Here is a 22,716-nt window from a genome sequence, read left to right as displayed (position 1 = left end):
AGCCGCGTCGCCTAAACACGAGGGTTCGAGTGACGCACGCTGGAAGTTGGAAGGGGAGAGAGCGAGAAAACTTATTAAACGCAAGGGTATTGGGGCATCCTCGCACCGGTCACCACACGGCCCCAATGCGCTCAAACGAGACGAAGGGGAGAAGCGGGCGAGTGGCGTGCCACCTGTCGGGGCAGCGCCTTACATTGAGAGGAGGGGGTCTTCTGTTTTTGCTGCAAGATGGCTCTGTGTGTGCGCCAAGCGCAGAAGAAATGTAGTGGAAACGTACTTTGCTACTCGTTCAACTGCGACTTCTGTAATTTACATGCTCATAATTACCTATATACACCGCAGTATAACATTCTATGGCACATTTCTAAGGCAACACCGCATTCAATAGAGGCGCTTTTGTCCTGCTTTGAACGTAGCGTCTCCGTCTCACACTCCGGAGACCCTGGTTCGATTCCCACCAAGCCCATCTTGCAAGTTTTTATTTATGAATTGCCTTCCGCCATTTTTCGCTTACGGCCAACGTCGCTGCCGACACAGGCTTTTCTGCGGCACGAGCTCCTTAACACTATCGCTTTAATATAATTAAAGGAAGCTAGGTGGCTTTTTCTTTTGCTTTTTCTCTGCATGCAGTGAGTGGCAACACAGGTCCACCTAGCTGGCTATAACCTAACTGACCCGTGTACACTGATCTGTGCACATACTGCTTGCTACCCAACTGAATAAACCACCTCGGCCCAACGTGGATGGACTAAAACCCCTTGATAATTTGAAAGTAGCGACTCTCCTCCTCGCGGCACTTTCCTCCTCAATTTTCTTCGCACGCCAGCTGCACGCGCTGCGCCCGGGATGCTCATTCTCCTTGGCTCCCTTGGACGGTCCACAGTATTCGATGGAGGCGAATGATTTTCGGCTAGTAGCGTGTCCCAGTGGTGTTGAATTTTTTTTTTAAATTGTCGTAACAGCATCGAGAATGCTGAAGGTAACGTTTATGAGGAGGTTGGTTTCTTCTTAAAGCCATATTAGTTGGGTATACACTGACGTAAAAGGAGCTTTGAGACGAGTTATATTTTCCAGACATTTTCAAGTGTGCCTTTGCATATATTGTGCTAACACTGAATTCTGTTTCTGCACTGAATATTTGATGGGTGATGCCTATAAAATGAAGGACTTAAGAAAGCTGTTTGTCTGCTCCTCACCAGCAATAAATACTATCGTGTCTGTAAACTGTGTCCTATGAGTGATGGAATAACTATGAGATCACTGGGGCCCCACATGAGGCTGAGGTCACACATGCGATGTGGAAAAATGGAGACACTGTAAAGAAAACATCACAGCCGACTTCATCCATGAAGGAACTAGCTAAGTGGATCTCCAAGTTAATTGGTCCCGCATGACTACATATGGCAGACACAGGCTACAGCCATTCGTGAAGCAAAACAATGTGAGTGGCAAGCATCCGTTGTTCTGAATTTTGACTTCACAAAAAACTGGAGTGGCATTGTTTCAAATGAGATTCAATTCTACCACTGGTGCAAAAAACAAGTGCCACTTTTCACCTATATGTTGTAACCAACAGAAAAACAACATGCAATTATGCTGATATAAATGACGAAATGTATCCTAATGCAGCCCATTCTTGCTTCACATTAAGCAAGATCCACAAGTGCCTTATTGAAGTCTCCCCACAAAGCCGTGTCACCCACATAAGTGACGGCGCGGCAAGCCACTTCTGAACGAAATTTCAATTCTATGAGCTTTTGCGCGAAGAATTGTGAGTCAGTAAAGTGGCTGTTCTCTGCAACCAGACACAAGAAAAACGCATGTGACAGAGTTGGAGGAGTCGTAAAGCATCAAGCTTAATTCTCTTCACAACCAATGGGCAGAAAACGGCAAAGTAATACAGTCCGACATCTGAAATTACCAAACAACTGCAAGGAAAGCTCAAGAACATCCAAACGACTCACGCACTTGAGAGTGAGCTTGAGCGCTTCATTGATGAAAAAAGGAAGGAGTGGGAAGTGGTGATCACCTATGTGCAAGGCATGGTATGTTTGGCTTTGCAGACTGGACACGACTCGCTATGTGTTTTGTATCTTGCTTATCTTACGTGTTTTGTATCTTGCCAAAACTGTTGCCACTAAACTTAACATAACTGAAACTTTTTAAACACTGGTTGATTGCATCTGGTGAGCAAATCGACACTTCTGTGTTCATTTTTTGCACCAGCGGAAACCATCTCTTTTGGCTAATGTTATCCGGGAGCACGAATTATCTTTGCCTTTCATAAAGAGCTTTTAATTATTTTGGAATAGTGTGACATTACAACCCATGCATTGAGTGAATGCATTCATTAGCATCCAATACATTAATTCCATTCCGTGCGATCAGGTGAAAGAAGGGAAAGCTGCCACTCGGTGTGCTACCTGTTGACGAGGGATATTGGCTGCTGTACTGATGTTGTGAACCATGCGAGCACATTTCATTCAAACAGTTTTCTTTCCAAAAACATTTTCCATCAACCACAAATACCTCATTCTTGCTGCTGAGCAAGGCTCAAAAGTGAAGGAATAGTGTCCTTGCATTACCTTTTCGCAAGGAATGCTCATTTCCAGACTATGGAACACTCTCTTGAAACACGATATACGAATATTTGTAACTGTTCCAATAAAAATGATGCAACATGCTTTTTCCTAATATTATTTTGCAGTCCTTGGAGAACAATTTGGGTGACTAAACAAGATTGAAAGGCGAAGTGAGGTTTATAGACATTTTTTAATAAAGTGAAACTTTTCTAATCTTGATGTTTTGCATAAGAAATTAATAATTAGTACAATGAAAATGCACGGGATCACTATCCACCTAAAGGCCTGTATCTGCTGTAAATTGCAACAAGCTGGGAGGTGCAGAGCAGCAGGAACAGAGTCCCAAAGACGAGCACGTTCGAAAAATGTAGCGCCCGAGATTTAAAAAAAGTTACTTTGTTCACAAATCCAGAAAATGTTGTGAGCTATTTATATTTGCACTAGGAATAAAGATCTTTGCTATATTATACTTGCATGACAATTATTATCATGATTTCAAGAAAAAGCTCGTTTGGTAATATTGTCATCGCTCAACGACCTTTGTCGACTTATTTTTCCCCTTTTACCGATGCCTTTCTTGAAATGCAAGTAGCAGTTTAGCCCTATTGTCACGTATGCGTAAGGTGCAAATTCATCAGAAAAAAGAGGCAAATATACAGCCAAACTTTAATATAACGAAATTCTCGATATAACAAAGTATTTAACTTTTCACAACCTCTTGTCGATAAACGTGTTTAGAACCTCAATATAACAAAGTGTGTTTGTGTGCGATTTCAATATAACGAAATTTCGCTTCCGCGGCAAAGGAACGCCTACACAATAAATGGAGACTTCCGCGGATGCAGATAGTTAAATGAATTGCGTGCGGCTGCTTGCAAACGCACCTCTCAAATCGCACGCGGCGCTACAAGAGCGACCTAGGCCTAAGTGGAGCTGCATTTGGTATAAAGTCCAAGTGAGATAAGATCCTATCCCGCCCCGCGCACTTTGTGCTTTAGGTGGGGGTGAAAGTGTGCGAGGATGATGCAAGTTAAGGTAGTGGCTTCGCGAGTGTCGCCTTCCCGCGCGAGCAGAGGGAAAGAGGGGTAGGGGAGCGAGCTCGCCATGGAAGTGAGGGGTGGGGTAGTTATAATTGGCGGGCTCGCGATTTCTGGCGCGCCTCTCGGCCGTGGCTGCGCATGGCTGTAAGCGCTGCTGAGCGCATACGCAGCCGCGCACGCTGGTTTAGAAGTTAATCAGCTGCCGCGTGTGTAAAGAGTGGGCGTGCCGAGACGGCGCACCATTATTGTAAGCCGTCTTCTCGCGCGTTTAGTATTGGAGGTTGCGTAATCTCGAGGCAGACGGAGCATTCGCTCCCCGCTGCCGGCGCTCTTCACGATAGCGTCGTCACAGTGCGGGCGACGCTGTCAGCCACGGGAGCGGAGTGCACGCGAAAGCGTGGCTTGCTTCGCTTAGTTCGTTCCGCCGTTGCGAAGATATTGTCGGCGTGGCACGAAGCCGTATCATTCGTCGCCGACTCCCAAATTCATCAAAATGGATTGTTTTCTCATTTAAACTTGCTTTTTTAATTCTATCGCCAGATAATTCGGAAAATTCTACGGCCCCTTTGAGTGCAAGAAAGATCGATCGGCGAGTGCACTTATTTGCATGAAAGGTCGAATTTCAATACAACTGAGCAAATTGCCGAGTTTACCTATTTCTTTACATCGAGGTTTAACTGTACCATTTGTTTCTATCTGTCGTGGAATTGACCTGCTTCTTCCCGACGACTCGCGATCGTCTTCACACAGGTAGAGAAACTGTTACCAAAACCGAAACTGACAAGACGCTTTTTTTCTTCAACAGCAGATTTTGGAGAGTAGACGCAACAATGTGCTGCAAGGATAATAGGCCACAAAGCACGTTTCTTGTGTCATGAAATTCTATACGCAACATTGCTTGTAATTTTTTAGGACTTCAAAAATGTGTGTATAGTTATAGTAATGACAAAACCACAAGTAGTGGACAATTATAAAGAAAGGACCCATTTAGTGGAATAGGAGGAATAGAATGGATCTGATCAGCCACTCCAGCAGTGGGAATGGTGCGACTCTCACAATTCATCATCATCAGCCTGGTTACGCCCACTGCAGGGCAAAGGCCTCTCCCATACTTCTCCAACAACCCCGGTCATGTACTAATTGTGGCCATGCCGTCCCTGCAAACTTCTTAATCTCATCCGCCCACCTAACTTTCTGCCGCCCCCTGCTACGCTTCCCTTCCCTTCCCTTGGGATCCAGTCCGTAACCCTTAATGACCATCGGTTATCTTCCCTCCTCATTGCATGTCCTGCCCATGCCCATTTCTTTTTCTTGATTTCAACTAAGATGTCATTAACTCGCGTTTGTTCCCTCACCCAATCTGCTCTTTTCTTATCCCTTAACGTTACACCTATCATTCTTCTTTCCATAGCTCGTTGTGTCGTCCTCAATTTGAGTAGAACCCTTCTCGTAAGCCTCCAGGTTTCTGCCCCGTAGGTGAGTACTGGTAAGACACAGCTATTATATACTTTTCTCTTGAGGGATAACGGCAACCTGCTGTTCATGATTTGGGAATGCCTGCCAAACGCTCTCCAGCCCATTCTTATTCTTCTGATTATTTCCGTCTCATGATCCGGATCCGCCGTGACTACCTGCCCTAAGTAGATGTATTCCCTTACGACTTCCAGTGCCTCGCTGCCTATTGTAAATTGCCGTTCTCTCCCGAGACTGTTAAGCATTACTTTAGTTTTCTGCATATTAATTTTTAGACCCACTCTTTTGCTTTGCCTCTCCAGGTCAGTGAGCATGCATTGCAATTGGTCCCCTGAGTTACTAAACAAGGCAATATCATCAGCGAATCGCAAGTTACTAAGGTATTCTCCATTAACTTTTATCCCCAATTCTTCCCAATCCAGGTCTCTGAATACCTCCTGTAAACACGCTGTGAATAGCATTGGAGATATCGTATCTCCCTGCCTGACGCCTTTCTTTATTGAGATTTTGTTGCTTGCTTTATGGAGGACTACGGTGGCTGTGGAGCCGCTATAGATATCTTCCAGTATTTTTACATATGGCTCATCTACACCCCGATTCCGTAATGCCTCCATGACTGCCTCTCACAATTACGAGTAGTTAAAAGGAACGGAATTACGGAAGCTACTCACTGCTGGGAATTCAGTGGGATTGGGAGGGAGCTAGGGACCCACTCCACAACTCTGGTACCTAAATATCCTCAGTGCAACAAATATACACCTTCAAAGGCATAATTCCTTTATTGAAGCGAAGCTTCCTATGCCTCCTTTCCCAGGGTGTGGTTCAGTCAGTTTCTTGTTGAGTAAGATGGGCCGGCCCAGAAATTGCGCATTAGTAAACTATGGCCGATAAGGTGACACGGCCAACAATGGACCCATCCTGGAGACTGTGTAATCCGCGGTCATGTGCATAATGTGGGCCAGGTGGTGGGGGTTTCTGGGTCTTGCCGATTTCCCGGGCAGGCATATAATCGTTATGCTGCAAAACATGTTACATGTTACAGCTACACAAAAAGTTTGCTTCACATAGATTTCAAAATGTGCGTCAGATCTGTATAATTTTTGTTCTTTTCAAAACACGAAACTATTATGTCAAACCAACAAGTAAGAAAAATGCTATGTATCAGTGCAAGCATACTACTTCAAGTCTCCTGGCGAGTGTGCAAATCATTCTTTATTTACAACAGGGCAGATAAATATTGGCTGCTGATCAACAACACGAAAACCAACAGCATCCAAATTTACGAAACATTAGTAGGCAGCATGACAGCATCACAGAGCTAGAAAAACAGTACAAGTGCATAGTTGAAAAGGCACAAAGCGCTCAAAGCAGACAGACTGTTCTTCACAAAAATTTTTCTTTTTTTTTTTTCGTAACCTCGATGTAACACACTGCAGCCTTTTGCATTCTCAACTTGTCCTTTCGTTAGCATCACATGATGAGCACAACTTTGGACCCAAGCTGCAACCGTTACACACAACATCCAAAAATATTTGTCTGCATAGAAACAAAAGATTTTCAAGCGAATACATGCTGAATTCAGATTTTGAGCTCTTCCAATTTTGTGTCAAGATTCAAGCAAACAACGGTACTCGAAAACACGAGTGTCGACTATGCTAATCCATTCCAGGATTAGGAACTGTTACACAGTTGAATGTTGATATAACAAACATGGATAGAGCAAATTCTCAGGAATAATGAAGTATGACATTTTCTCACCGATATCAGCATGCAATGAACATATGCTTATTAACTAATATTGAATATAATGAGAGCATTCTTTGTCTAATATGAGTGTTGTAACAAGGTCCAACTCTATTTGTTCATGGGTACTGCTGTGCATAAAATTTTATTGACTGGAAAAGCTTATCACTAAAGCACAGCTGTTCTCACGTCCATTTCTCCATAAAGAAAAAGTTTACTAAAGGTTTTATTTGTTTAGTTAGTAGCTCAGTTTGTTCTATGCCTGCTACGAGCCTGTTTCCATGCATACTCACTCAACAACAGACACTCGACCCTCACTTTGCATAGCTTGAAGCATTCCTCAGCGACACAAAAACAATACCTACAACTATGACTTGCACATGTCATCGCAGTACTTTATACCTTTATACAGCTATGTGTAGAAATACTTTGTTCAGCACAAATATGGTATACAATGCACGGTTAAAACTACAAGAAAATCTTCAAAAGAAGAAAATATTGGTCATGAAACAGCGACAAAAATTGCGTTTCATGCTTGCATAACCCCCCCATTTAACATTGCTACTAAACTTGCATTAAAAAGCCACAAGCTCACATAGTTGACTAAGGCACGCTGCAACAGTGTGCTTAAAGGCACTCATTTGGACAGTCTCGTATATATAAAAAAATAAAACAAAACACTCAGCAGCACACTAAACAACAGTACTATTTACAATGTTGTGTAGGAACCCCAATATTTTCGGAATGACATTTAGCACCAAAAGTTAGGATAATAAAGATCCAGTAACAGTAACAGTTGCTTGGGGTGATTACTCATTAAACAATTCTATGTGCTTCTCTATGACAGAACTGAACCTTCTGCCTTCCTCTACCTTTGCAATGAACTAGAACACACTTCCATCTTCAGCACTCAGTCGTCTAAAATGTACACAAATAGTATGAAGCAAGCATATACTCGTCACATTGCTCTGGAATCCCGAAATGTACGTTACAGCACAAATCTTTATCGAAGACTGACATTTCCTCTGTTCAATGATAGCTATCTAATTGTACAAGGCACTTGTTTTATGTATCAAGTATTTTATCAATGAAGTTCAAAAGGCTTTTCGAGTAAAACTGCTTTTCTGTTAGCATTAAGGTTTTGCACAGAGGTAACATTGCGATGTGAATTTTGTTTAATACTACATTTAGATGCACTACCTGCCTGTTTTCTCTAGTATAAGTCGCGAACTCACATCATCAGCAGCAGTACTGAACGAAGAAAAGTAGCGTTTTCTCAGTGAAAGAAACAATGCCGCTAAAATCACAGAAGGGCATATTAATGCCCGCCATGGTTTTATCCTCTTGGCAACAGATGCACCCACTGTTTCTCACACCAAAAAAAGTTGGACTTTCTATCCGGAAATGCCACGTGCGATACAACATGCACGCCTGCACTTATTCCGGATGAAACAGGAAGTAGATACCACCTACACCTAAACATGCTGCCAGGCAAAATACCGTGTCTGGGCAAGAATTTGAGCACAATCTAGCCCAAGATTCAGCCACAAGAGTTATTTACACCGGGACTCTCTTATGAATGCAACGTCCGATATACGCGATGTGAAGATATAGCCAAACAGGCCCTGCAAGTTTGATGCAAAAAGCTAGAAGTTGCTAGAAGCTGTATAGCACAACTTGGGACCTTGCCACAACATGCTGGCTCAAAAACAAGGTGTTGTCCCAATCGAAGCAAAGCTAGCAATGCTAATTCTGTTCGCACACACGACTGTCTCCGTACAGCTGTACAACATGGAACTGCCAAGGTTAAAGGAGCTAATACAGGTGGTGAGAAGGGAGGCACCAACGTGTTGTCAGGCTGTTACTAAAGGGCCCCTCACCAGGCCACATAGCAAACATTAGTTGTTACATGCCCTCTAAGGAGTGCTCTAATGCAAAAAAATTTCAAATTAGTTCATTAATAGCAGATATGGAAATATTTGAAGTGCCGCGAGCCGACGATTTCAGGAGGGGAGTGCCCCAGCCCACAAAGACACCCTCTCCACTGGTCACGTCTAGCCTCCGCAATGCGAAATTCCTTTTCTCAGTTCTCCCAGACTGCAGCTTAAGATCGAGTGATGAATACGTCATCGGTCTCGCCTTTTTTATTTTTTATCTCTCGCATTTTGGCTGAGCGGTGCATTTCTGGGGATGGTGTTGTGTGCGAGCTGCTGTGTTTGCTCGTTTCGCGCAGCGGATGATTTTGCACGCACTGCAAGAGAATACCTGATTAATTAGCGGTATAAGTCAGCGCCACAATCACGAAGACTGAAGCAGACGTGAGAGGATGAAAGCGCATGGTCGCGGCGCTGGAACATGGTAGAAAATGACGTAGCTTTGTTCTTTGCGCACGTGACTGCACGATGTGGGAACAAGTAGACGAAACGAAAGTACATCTCTCTTACATCTCTCAATACGAAGTACATCTCTCAATACGAAGTAAAACAAGAACACGCAGACATTTGGTTTCTATGTTTTACTATTTCTCTAAACTTTAATGCTCTTATTGAAGCAACAGATTAAACAAATAACTGATGTGTTGAATAATTCTCGAAGTCATGTTCCACTACGACTGATGTCACAGCACGGCCATGTAGATAGGCAAAATCGTGCAATTGACATTGACTCTTCTGCTGGGAGCGCGGCACTCACGAGGAGAAGGGCAAACGCCATTTGGTTTTAAATTTAAGCTCTTTCCACAGTGTGTAGGGATGTAATAATTAGCAGACACAATCATTAGCATGTGTTGTACATACTGCATTTGTCAGCTCAAAATTGCCAGGCCTGGTGAGGGGCCCTTTAAGCATTTTGTTACCATTAGCTTATACACCATTATTTATAGTCAAACCATCGCTGCAGACAAGAGAAAGAAGCCATGACCAATGGCACGAACGATAACTTTTCCGTTCTGAAAGGAAGTACAAAGAGCCTGCAAATGGGACCACAGAGCTGGCCACAAGATCATTTTGTTAATATGTGTTTGTCGTGGCTAAGTTTGTTCTACGATATAAAATTTACTTTCGATGGGCAGGAGAATATGTGGGATGTAGCTTGTGTCTCGATGACAGCAGGAACGTCGTGGATACTGGTGACTTAGTATCCAAGACAAGAGATGACAACGTTTTTGCCGATAGCACCATAAACCTGGAGATTGAAGTTTAGCCAGCAGTAACAAGACAGTTGGCAGAGGGTTTCGGTGCCACTTATACTGCAAGTTCGTGATGGATGGAAATACAGTACTGTTGCATTCGCCAGGTATTCGTAGTGCGCTGATAAAGTTTGAGACTATATACTGGGTGCTTTTGCCCCCATTTAATAACAAGAAGGAAAGCAGAGGAGGAAATCCCAGGGTGGTAATGATCAGGACAGTTCCTCATTATCACGGTTGTTCAAGTAGCAGAAAAGGAAAAAAAAAAAAAATATCACTCCACATTTGTGGTGTGTGTGGGACATACTGATCCACAGGTGCACGCTGCACTTGTTCCGTCTTACAAAAACAATGACAATTAAAGTACATAAAGTGGGCTTTAGACTGGGGCTGAATTAACATTCTAACATTAAAGAACTCTGCAGTCACAAAACAACTCGCCAATAGCTCTATTGCTGTCTGTAGCATAAACCTCGCTTACAAGCAGTGTCGGAAAAGAAACAAATATATATATCTATATAATGAGAGAGCAACAATGTATATAAACCTAGGATACAAGTTTCGCACTTTGTCAGCTTGGTCACTCTGTGCTTGGTGTCCTTTCAGTAGACAATTTACAAAATTCCACAAGTAGGATTTTTTCCACATGCTTGCAACGTCTCTAGTGTAATCGGTGCATCACTAGCGCACATTCGAAGTGGACAAAGTGCTGATCTCTAAGAATAGTTTCATTTCAATGTGCCGCACACATGAAAACTGGCATTCTCTGCACAGTTGTGTTGGGACACCACATGCATGCTATACTCACACACTACTTTCTGTGGCAATGAAGTGAAAGCTAAGAAGGCAAAGTGTACACAAGAGCGTTCCTGAAGAAAATCCTACATTTTCGTTTGTGTTAGCTTAAGCAGGAAAAGAGAAAGCATAAGCATTTTATTTACAACAGCAAAATAAGATAAAGTACACCCATGAGTGTTAAATTTAAATTATTTTCCTGCTTCTCACTTCAGCGTTTAGGCAATTGCGAAACCGTTACATGTGGAAGCCACGCTGGTTCAGTATCTGTTCCAAAAAACGAAAAGCGCCGTCAAACACTGCCGAAATGCTTGGCACAGTAAACACAGGCGCAAAAGCTTCGTCCCTGTGGCTTTCTCTTTACTGCCACAGAAAGTCGTCTGCAAATATAGGTATGCCGACTCACGTGTACGTGCATTGCATTAAAGTAACACCTTATTTGGAAGTCAGTGCTTTCCTTTCGTTTTCGAATCTGCTGGTCTGATTAATGGAGGAAGTCAGCATGTCTTTATTAAAGATGGGGTTGCAGATGATACCTCCCCCCTTTGTTTTTCTTTTTATGCTTACGCTTGTCATTCAAAACAACTGAGCCTGCACGACAGATTTTCAAACCCGTAATTATCTTTCTTAATGCAGTTATGTAAAACCAAAGCTGACATGTAATGAATAGCTCTGCTTGCCGCCATTCATAGTGCCGATCCTCCAACCATATTTTATGAGAATCCACAGCGATCATACTAACTTTTCCTTTTCTAATACCTTATGTTACATTAATTATAAGGGCAGTGTCGAACTCATAATTGATGTTGCAAAGTCCTAGCAAGGATTATTCAAGGGTATTCCTTATCATTTAAATTTGTAGTACAAGTGCCGCATCATTGGTGATGGCATTGAAGGCATGTGGAGAATCCTACTTGCAGAAATCATTTAGCCCCCGCCATCTATTGGCAGGCCCGTCTGTCGCTGAAGATGCAAGGCGTTGTTTTCAGGAGACAAATGCGTCCCATGGGCCTTGCTCGTTAAGCAGACGCCCTGTCCTTGGGCCAGAGGAGCACAAGGGCGTTGTTGGGTGCCTTCTTGAAAGTTGGCTGCGAGACGCTGGATGTGCTCTCCACTGACACGGTGCGGGCCTTGTTACCCAGCATACACTGCAACTGCGTGGCCACCATGACACGTAGGTCCCGTTTCTGAGACCTGCAAAGTGCAGATGCCGCGCAGTGTAATGGAATGAGAGATATGCCGAAGAGAAGAGAAAATATGATGAGGTCCTGACGTGGACCCTTTTTGGGTAGCATATAAACAATCTCAAATATACAGTGTGAACGAGGAAAAAAAAAAGCAGTGACGAAATGTCCTTCTGTTCGTTCTTTTGTGCATGTCTCAGTTTGCACTGCACACTAAACGTCATAAGTAAAAGCAACTAACTCAATCCTTCATGCTACTGATTTAATGGAGTTTTTATCAAGCAGCGAGAACCAAATCTACATCAGCCTGCATGTGAGGACCTAGGCAAGTATTTTCTTTCTTTAGTTGAAGTACTCACAACACATATAAGTTTAATTAATTCGTTCGTACTTTACAAAAAAGAAAAGTACAAATGCCAGGACAGAGGTAAAAAGCCACTGTTCCAGTGGCTTGCCAAAGGCCCTTACCTCTATTGTATTTGGTAGCAAGCATTTTTAATGCATTGTTAACACATGAATTAATACACTGACAAAGGTTTATTGATATTGGCATCCAGTGATGTCAGATCCAAATGCCAGCATACCATATTGACAAGCAAATATAGCCCCACTTATACTTCATTCACATGAAAAAAGAAATCGCAAAAATATGTATTCGAATATTACAGCTTTGTAGTCTGCACCGCACTTTGAGAGCTTGCAAGTGCTATTAGGCAAGAACAGTGCTTAAAGGGACACCAAAGGCAAATATTAAGTCAAGCTAAAGTGAAAGGTTAGTGCTTGAGAATCTCTAAGACGTCAATATTATCGCGAACAGATCCTTAAACATCAAGAAATTTAGGTAAATGCAGGACTTGATTAGAGACTCCCCCCGGAAATTCAAGTACTTGTCCGATGACAAAAGCACTCTTCAGTTGAATTCTGTCACCAGTACTCAACCACTCTTTGCATAAAACATTCTTGTACTGTATAAGACGAAATAAAATGCTACTTGTCGAGTTCTATTTCATTTTTAGAAAAAGCAACTCACTGAAATTGCTCTTGACAATGATGCGGGCGGTCAAAAGGTTTCGTTTTCACTCGACTCCTTGCCGCCCACGCTTTTGCGTTTCTGTAGTTTCATTATCGCGAAGTGTTGCGCTGGTTTTGCTGGCTCGCGAAACTCACACAAACTGCAAGTAGCAGAGAATTCAACTTCCACGTGATGTCACATGGAAATAATTAAACGTGAAAATAATTTCACATTTTTGTATGTGCAACATGTAATGCAGAACATTTACTTAAAGGAATGCAAATATGGTGAGCCTGCTTATTCAACAATAGACAGCTCTGCCTAAAACGAGAAAAGCAAAGCATTCTTCTTGAATGACTGGAAATAATTGAGCAGAAGTTATCTGCCATGTCTGTGTGTTTGCTCAGGAATTCTGGTTCTGCATAACAGCTGTGGATCTCCAGCAACAGAATCACTCAAGCACCGTACTTTCCAGATCGTAACGCAAGTTTTCTTTTCGTGATTTTCGTTGTTTCAACTCGACCCTTGCGTTACATTCTACTAACGGCAAAATCGACCATTTTGAAACAAATATTCTAAATTCCGTGGTTCTTGGCGTTACGACCGTCTCTGCCTTTACGTCTCGATCAAATCTGTAGACAAGTTGACCAAAGTGAAAACTAGTTTTTTTTTTTTTTTTTTTAATCAACGCCATTTTCGCCGTGCGACTGGTGTTGTGGTTACACTGCTGCAGTACCCTGCAGCCATTCACGCTTCGGCTCCATTCATTTGTGACGTTATGGCGACGCAGCAAGTTCGAAGTGACATTCGCTTTGAGAGACAAGCAATTTTGATGGCCGAGGAGCTGGGAAACTCGGCCGTGGCTTGGCGGCTCGACGTCAACGGGTAGGCGAACCGGAGGACAAGCAGAGGGCCCTCTTTAATTGCGGAGCCAGCCGGAAGGGCTCCGTGGACCTTGTAGTGGTCTGGTATCGTGCCCGAATAAAACGGTTGTGCAGTCCTTTTTAAGAAGTACTCAATCTAAAACAAGCTCGAAGGCATAGAAGATGACTGGACTCTCTCGTAAGCACTTTCAGAGATAGTCTTGCTTTCGTGAGACTCGGCTCATCGCTGCATCAAAGCCCTCCAAGCATACAGACAACAGTGCTCTTGGCACTGATAGCGAGCTTTCCACAGCGCCAGAAACCTTGTCGGGGGCGCTTTCGGTGTCTATTCACGTGAAATTTCACGAGTAAGCAAAGTATCTTCGAAAGTGATCGCTCGAGAATACGGCTCAAGGAAAGCTCTGTCTCCTCCTCAGACGCCCATGATAAGTGAAAACTCGTTTCAGTATTGCGATTCCTTGAATAAACGTGCCATTTTGCGATTCCTTGAATAAACGTGCCATTTCCTTTTCTGTTCATCTGGCATTACATTCGTGTTTTTATTTCTTTTATATCACGTGAGTGGAAAGTGGACCCTCGCGTTACAATCAATGTCGCATTATATTCGACTAAATAAGGCACCTCTCACATGCATCAATCTCTCTCCCTCGAGACTTGAATGCGCGTCGTTATCCCTTTGTTAGAACGGAAACGAATAGTCAACAATACCAAATAATGAATTCTTGACAAATCACATATCAATCGAATATAGCAAGCACTATTTGGTTCATATAAAAAATTTCAAATATTCGCACGCCCTTACCTAGAAGCATGCTCTAAATCAGCAGCATTGAAGTAGTAAGCTGCAATTGAACTTAAAAACGTAAATCTAAAATTGTGATGCACAAAACAGAGACAGATGTCCCACCCACCTCTGCCACTGACGTACGACAGCACCGACAAGCTCCCCGACTCTGTTGCCGTCTGCAGTGTTGGATGTGACCAGACAGACGACCAAATCATTGTTGCCGCGCAGGTGCAAAATGGCCAGCTGGTCTGGGCCAGAAGTGACACTGATGCCTGTGAGCTGCACAGAAAAGAAGAGTGATTAGCTACAACTATGTCTAATTGTTTATTTCTTTCTCTTTTCTAATATATATTGCTACAATTTGTTCAATAAGGACTGTGAAAGAAACTCCAGCTTTCCAAAAATGAGTAAGGTCTGCACCTAGTCAGTCTCTAAGGTGTGGCTTCACCAGTCATAGTGCGTTCCCTTGCCTTTTGACTGCTTCAGGAACTTGTCTGTATAAACTTCCTCGAAACGAGTACCCCACTGGCACCTCCATTTAGCATTAGAAAACTCCCAACGGTAGAGTTGGAGATCAACGAGCGAAACTTTTTCGAGAACAGAACTTACTTTTCCCTAATTCATAAACTTTATGAAATATTCAGGAGGGTTGGCAGGTATGCATAGATAATTCCTTGACCAACGACCACTTGCTACATTTTCCTCACACAGCCTGCACCATTAACCCTTTCAGGGTTAATGTACAGATTTTTTTTGCCATGTGCGACCACCCAGGGTCGATTTTTTTTTATTGCAGATTTAAATTCTTCAGAGGGACCTATTTAGACAAAAATTTTCTGTAATTTTCCTGGGGTGATCGTAAAGTGAGAAAAAAATATTTTGCGTTCGTATATATGTACTGTTCATTCGTGAATAACAACAATAAAAAAGGAAGTAAACTTATAAGAATGAAAAATTTGATGCATTGTTATACACATAGTTCAAGGCTTAGAAAATGTGGACACGAGAACATTTGGCAAGGCTCAAACGTTCCTGCTCTTATACTAATATTTACGTCCATAGCCTAATCGAACTGTGTAGGTGAGAGCACTCAAGAAAACTGCGTGGTTGTGTGCCTGTGAAAAAAGCAAAACACATGACAAACTTCTGCTAATCTTCATCTTATCGCCAACCAGAGGCAAACTGTTTTCGAGAGTCTCAAAAAGAGAGAGAGAGGGAAACTCATGCACAGCGGCATCGTTCGTATGCGCCCCCTGTGAGCAATAAACGAGCGAGTAATGGCCGACCGCCCTTTGAGCAATTAGTAACAAGATAGCCATCAGTTTTGCAAGCGCAAGAAGCCAAAACCACTTGCAAAACAAAACTCAAGCTAACCATTGCCCGCCCTCGCGCGCACCAATGCGAGAGCGGTAGTATGTAGATGCGCCGGAGCAGACAAACTAGCTCTAAAACAAACCATGTAACGAAAACCAAAAGAGGGAGACGTTAGAAAAAATTCAGTGTATTCCCACATAGTGGCAGCACATGCCAGGAAAGATCAAGTTCAGGAATCGGCGCACTTTTTAAACGTACACTTGGCGCTGTAAATATAAGGCATCGACCATTTTGAACTTGTTCGCAGCACCGTATATTAACATCATTGACCCTAAAAGGGTTAATTAAGAAGCATCTAGCCATTCAAATCAGCTTGCACATACCAATTTGACCAGACATTGTGGCTTACCCAACACCTTGCACTTTCCGAGTTGTAGGAAATCTACTGTTTACTTGCTTCAGACCTTCTATGAATGTACAGTACCTTGTTGGCAAGATTCACATAGCTCCCTATGCTTGTTCAACTTATTCTTGTTTCTTCACAATGTCCTACCAAAACGGTACACTTTTTTGCCACAGCCTTAATTTCTTTAAGAATCATTTCAGGTCTATTCAATATCCCTTAGTTTCATCCCCCTGAACACAAGCAGCTTTTTGTTGGATTGTATTGGATTGTAAGTCTTTGAAGTTTTCTTTTCAACTTCTGTGTCCTGTATTTATTTACGAGTTCACAGCTCCTCAGTTGCATTTTATTTACACACAGTACACAAGGCTCGGCATGTTCAAATGTTAGCGGGCTGCTGTACTACTAGAGAAATAAAAAGGTAAAGAAACCGCAGACGTGTTCCTTCTACAAGTTTAGGAAACACAGTTATAGTGACCGAGTACCATACTGTTTTTTTTTTTTTTTGCTTAAGTGTCTTGAAAGTGTGTGCCTAGCTGCAACTCAAATTGAGTAGGTATGTGGCAATGAGAAAACGTAAGAAGAGAGAGAGAGAGAGAAAAGGGGACAGTCTCACATCACTGATGGGCACTGGCGACCGGAGGGACTTGAATTTCTTGTTGTCCATCTTGTAGATGCAGGTGTCGGTCACAACGAGTGCACGGTCAGACGCCTGGTTGTGCCTGTTCACCTGAAGAGAGGTGAAAGAAGCAGGGCGTCTACTATATTGGCACCTTCTAATTCCCCCAATTTTTACACACTTTCCCAGTCTTCATTTATTAATATTCTCGGGCAGTCAACGATGCTGGACGTTCAGGCCGCAAGGAAGCTTGCCAAGTTACTACTCCAGTCCATAATTTTCAGCCACTACAACTAGTATGCTGTAAACCAGGAGGAATCCAGATTCATATTTGACTGAGTCATATGTTTCATGATATTCCAATCACATGACCAGGCTTACACTCACAAGAGCAGCGAACGACTGTTATTTGTGGATTGAATAGGTTGAGTTGAAAACTTCACTTCCTTCTGGCATATATATCAGTAACTTTGCCACAACCACCATAGGCAGAAATTACACTAACTCAAGACAACCAGGGTGAAAACCCACTTTTTTCCCTGAATCTTCCTGAACTAACAAATCCCCTGAAAATTCTACATTTTCCAAGTTTTTCCTGAAGGTGGACACCTGAAAAGTATATATCCCCCTTGGCAACTGCACAGGGTAGTAGACAGCAGGACTAGTTGATAGGGCATGATTATTTTGTGTAGCGTGGAAATGCAAAACAAAAAGGCATTGCAGAAAATACACAGTAGTGGCTCCCAACAAATTTCACTGGGAAAAGAATGCAGAATTTACGCAAGGGATCACTGTCAGCGACGGTGAACCATCCTGCGCAATAAAATGCTACGACAAACTCGAGAAAGAGGCGGTTAACCATTCATGTAAAATAAAATGCGACAGGTGGTGTCCATGTCGCAGCCGCCAGCGATGACTCCTTCAGTATAATGAAAACTGATCTCGAATGCCATGCTTTTGCACACCGCAGCTTCTGGGCGTGATAGCAGGTGCAGGAAAATGTTTTTCAATAGGTGATCTCTGTGCTTACTCAATGCTGTACTCTTTCAACTGGAGAGCACTTCTTGTCTTAAAGAGAAGAAGGCCTCTGCAAAATTATGATTATGCAAAACACAAATTTAGCAGTGCATAAATGAATGAAAAATCTTATTAATGCCATCCATGACAGTTTGTGAAGATATCAGATGGTGGTTTCATTGCGTACAGCTGTGCACATTAGTGGTATAAAGCTGCAAAACTGCACATCTTCTGTTATGAAATAGTCTCATCTCTCTTTCGAGAGTATGTACAGCTATCATCATCACTACATGCCCCATTGTCACTCGTGCACCTGTTTATTAAACCAATAAATCTCTGGCTCGGGTCACTTAGTCCAACTTTTGCGTGCTGTTTCTTACTTTGTGCTGAGCACTCCAGCACCGCATTGCCCTGTGAGTCAGCCTTTCCTCTTTGCCCGCTGTTGTATTCGCTACACAACATTAAGCATCCGAATGGGAATGCTAGTGAGTTAACTACCCCCCCCCCCCCCGCCCATGTTGTAACTAAATGTCGCAGACTGTTCCAGAGCCCCTTGAATACCAGGAAGGGCTCCTTGAAAAAGGCTGTGGCCTAGGTAGCTCAAAATTCCACACTTGCCTTTTTCACAAAGCTGGAGAAGACGACCTTGCGGAACTTGTCCTTGCTCCTCAGTCCTGTGACAGATGTGATGTATGGCAGGCAGGCATCATTTTCGGCTGTCTGCATAGGTAAAAATACAGGAATATAAAATTTATACAATGAATAACACTACATTAAACCTCGATATAATGAAATTAGTAAAGTTGTCAATTTGCTTCGTTATAGCGAAATTCTGTTCTGTTGAAATTTGACGTTTTATGAGAATAAGTACAGTCGCCGATTGATTTTTCTTACACAGAAAAGGCAGCGAACTTTGCAGAATTATCAGGCAATCGAAGAAAGCCGATTCGAATGAGGAAAAAAATTGTTTTGTTGAATTTGAGAGTTGGTGACGAAATATATGGCTGCATGCCATGTCAATGATATCTTCACATAGGCAGTATGAATTAAGCGAAGCCAGCCATGCTTTCACGTACACTCCAACCCGGCATATGAATGTTGTCAGCAGTGGGATGACACTATCATGAAAAGCGCTGGCAGTAGGGAGTGAATGCTTCGTCTGCCTCTCGTTTCAACGCATCTCTGAAACTCGAGATTATGCAACCTCCAGTACTAAACGCGCTGGAAGACAGCCCACCATGTCACAACATCTCAGCTCGCCCAGTCTTTGCACGCGAGGCAGGTTACCTCAAGAACAGGGCACACAGGCTGCATATGCTCAGCCATGCTAGCAGCCATGCGCGGCCCGGGCCGCGCTAGAAAAGGAGACATGCGCCCCAAATTGCCCCCTACTCCCTTTCCCATCCCACTCTCGGTTGCACTTGATTGTTACCGCAAACTCGCTCCTCTCACCTATTTTTCCCCTTCCTCGTGCAGGAAGACTGTGCTCATCAATCTACCATCATTCTTGGCTCACCCTCGCATGCTTTCACTTGCACCTAAAGCATATAGTGTGTGGGGCACAATAGGATCTTATTGCACTTACGCTTTACATGGAACATAACGGTGCTCATGGTGCGTGATCATGTGCCCCAAGCAGCCTCATGCAATTCAACCATTTGAGCATCTGCATCTATGGAAGTTTCTCTTTATTGTCCTGGTATTCCTTTGCGGCATCGGTGAAATTTCATTACATTGAAATCGTGCATAAGTGCACTTCACGATATTGATGCTCTAAATACATGGAGTTCCATGAACAAGAAATTCCTTCAGTGTGTGCTTCTGGTTGGGCTCCTGCCATGAACACCTCACATGTAAAATGGGGCTTAGCAATGAGAAGCAATCAGCGGCGAGACGCATCTGTGCAGCTGTATTATGCAAAGTGGCCACGAGAACCCATCTCTCACCAAGGAGAGGTAGTTGCCATGCCACTTGCGCGACTGTCCCCAGTCACGACGTCTGCCAGCCAGCACGTCTGCAGCTGTGACCTTGAGGTGCAGTTGTGGCCACTGCTCCCGTGGAACCTTCCGGAGGATCATGCTGCCACGCCAGCTGCAAAGGTATGCATCGAGCATCAACACATTGTACTACATTAATTCAGTGGCATTCACATCTGGCATAATTCATATGCATATTTCCTAGGAAGAGCACACCCATTGAAGACAGCATAACACAGATTACCAGAATACAGGTGAGAAAAGGCACCATATGAGGTTTTCTTTAGTGCTAAATTATGGGTATAGGTACCTTCGAACTTCACAAACTAGATATACTGCAGTCTGCAGACACTGCTAAAATTCAGACATTTTGCGTTATCCTCAGCAGTAAGAGTTACTATGAGTTACATTTTGTGTTACACTGTATTACTTTGCTTTAACATCAATGAATTTGATGTGTACATGACAGATGGTAACCAATATTTTTGCTTTGTATTTATGTTCTTGTCCATCTGCTCCAAGTTAAAAGGACCGTGGGCCTCATCAAGCCATTTTTTGGCTTTTGGTCCCCGGCATCTCAACATCTTTATTTTTCAGATTGTGATGCTGGAATAAAGTGATTTGATTTGATTATGTGTGAAGCATGTATGCAACACTGAAACCTTGACACAACCTGCGACACAAAAAAAGTTGCAATTTTACATTTCTCTAAAGCAAGGTTCCCTAATAAGCCGACACGGAGGAAAATGTTGAAATAAATATTCTGTTTGACAATTTAAGAGATCACAGTGTTACATGTCTGTCAGCTAGAACTCGCTTAAAGACATACGCTTCTCAAGAACTACAAAAAGAGAGGGATGTCTAGACATAGCCCATTTTTTTTTCATCCGGTTTTGGAAGTAAGTGCAATGCAATTTTATTTTGCTGTGGTAAAATTCAGACTTGGGATACAGATTAAGAAGAAGTTAATGGCACAGGAACGGCAACAGTGACAACTGCAATGACGATGACTGCATAAGGACAAAGACAGTGAAGTGAGGACAGCAATAGCTTGGAAGTGATGATGATGTGATTTGACTGCCAACAAGATGACGACGACATCTCCCCAACAACAATGACCACTATACGAGCATAATACCAATGATGATGATGGCACAATGACAAGGAGGACAACTCCACTATGAACACGAGACGATGATGAAAATGTGACATGGCGACAATGACACCATGTCAGTGACACGACGATGAGGATGACGGAAGCAACGATGATGACAGTCGTGCCATGACAGTGGTGACACTAACACGTCTTTTACTGGCATCTAATGCAGTATCAGTACTGTACTAACTCAATTCCAGCCCCTACATTTTTTCCTAGAAAATTCACTATAACATGACACGCACATTGCAACGGAAACTGAAACTGCAGTAAGTTGCGCCCACATCCAACCTCAGAATTGCAAATCCTGTCTGCCACGGTCTGCAAGGCATTTAAGCAATGCGTTATCTTAAGTGCCATGGATGGAACCAAAGATGACATGCTCTGGGCAGCTGGCAGCAATAAAGAAGTCTCGGAAGGCGATGACGAGTGATGCCTGGCTAAGAGCGGCTCGGATGCAATAAATTTTATTTTTTTAAGTGTTAACGAACTGCCGTTTCTTTCTCTTACCATGAAAATCTGGTGCGGGAACAATCAAGGGCATTGCATTTTTTATTCCTGGCCATGAAAAATTGGGTGTGCATTGCCATTGAGGGCACGCTACAGTAGAGTAAATATGGTACTATACAAGTCTGCTGCTGTATGCACGCCACATATGCATCTTCAGAATGTGGGGACACTTCCTCCCTGGAATCGTTCAGGAGTTTTCAGCTTGCACTGAAGTTCTTTCAGTTTCGCAGCTGTGCCAGGAGAGCAGTTCAGCTGACGCTCAAGTAGGAGTCTAAATGTATCTAGGAGCTGGGGGCTCATAATGATGTTTGCAGTTCTTGAGACAGAGGAATAAAAGAGCTGGAAAGCTGAATAAAAGTCAGATTGATCTGCAAGAGTATCAAATTAAATAAACATGCGAAAGAAAGAAAGAAGTTTGATTCTTTTTCAGCAATTCCCACATTAATCATTAACGTATGAGAATTTATTAAAAAGTTATCAGATATAACAACACCTATTTGATGCAAAGCCTGAATCAAGTAGCAGAGTATCTGGCTGCTCGCAGGTAGAAAATATAAACTGTACCACGAACGGGTACATTCTCTGAAAGTGTACACGTTTGCAAAGGATCAGCAGCCCACCGTGAAAAGATGGCCTTGAGTCCTGGCACAGCTTCCCGGACGCAACATGGTGGCAGAGGCCAAGCAATGTTCTTGCCATAGTCCTTGGTCTGGTGTACGTTCCTGAGGAAGGAAATAAGTGGAGGAGTCAAAAGGAAACCCAGAAAAACAAGACTCCTCACGAAAAGACGGGCACCACTAGAATGTGCGAAAGCACATTCTTCTTGGATCACTTGAACCTACCTCACTAAGAACACAACAATTTCAAAGCTTAGCTCCTTGTTGCTTAATTAGATGCCTGCACATCAATGAACTGCTTTTTACCAATTGAGGTCTGTGGAAAAGGTGAATGATTCGAGACGCTCGAATTTGTTTTGCTTTTAATGCAGAACGATGAAGTGCCTACTGGTGCAAAGTCTTTAGAAGACTTACCAC

The 22,716-nt window shown here is 43.0% G+C and overlaps 1 protein-coding gene across 1 annotated transcript in view; it reads right to left on the bottom strand.

Moving 5' to 3' along the window:
* Positions 1-6,287: 6,287 nt before the first annotated feature.
* The window catches only part of Myo31DF (Unconventional myosin ID), a 93,705-nt gene continuing 77,276 nt past the window's right edge, over positions 6,288-22,716 (bottom strand). The window contains exons 17-22 of the mRNA XM_075682139.1: positions 22,303-22,404; positions 19,987-20,131; positions 18,659-18,760; positions 17,021-17,134; positions 14,812-14,966; positions 6,288-12,014 (exon numbers count right to left, since the gene is read on the bottom strand). Coding sequence (XP_075538254.1) covers positions 11,840-12,014; positions 14,812-14,966; positions 17,021-17,134; positions 18,659-18,760; positions 19,987-20,131; positions 22,303-22,404 — 793 coding nt within the window. The 3' untranslated portion in view covers positions 6,288-11,839. The remainder of the gene's footprint in view (positions 12,015-14,811; positions 14,967-17,020; positions 17,135-18,658; positions 18,761-19,986; positions 20,132-22,302; positions 22,405-22,716) is intronic.

Source organism: Dermacentor variabilis, chromosome 2, assembly GCF_050947875.1.
Source record: "Dermacentor variabilis isolate Ectoservices chromosome 2, ASM5094787v1, whole genome shotgun sequence".
Lineage (NCBI taxonomy): Eukaryota > Metazoa > Arthropoda > Arachnida > Ixodida > Ixodidae > Dermacentor > Dermacentor variabilis.
This window is presented reverse-complemented; position numbering and strand designations above follow the sequence as displayed.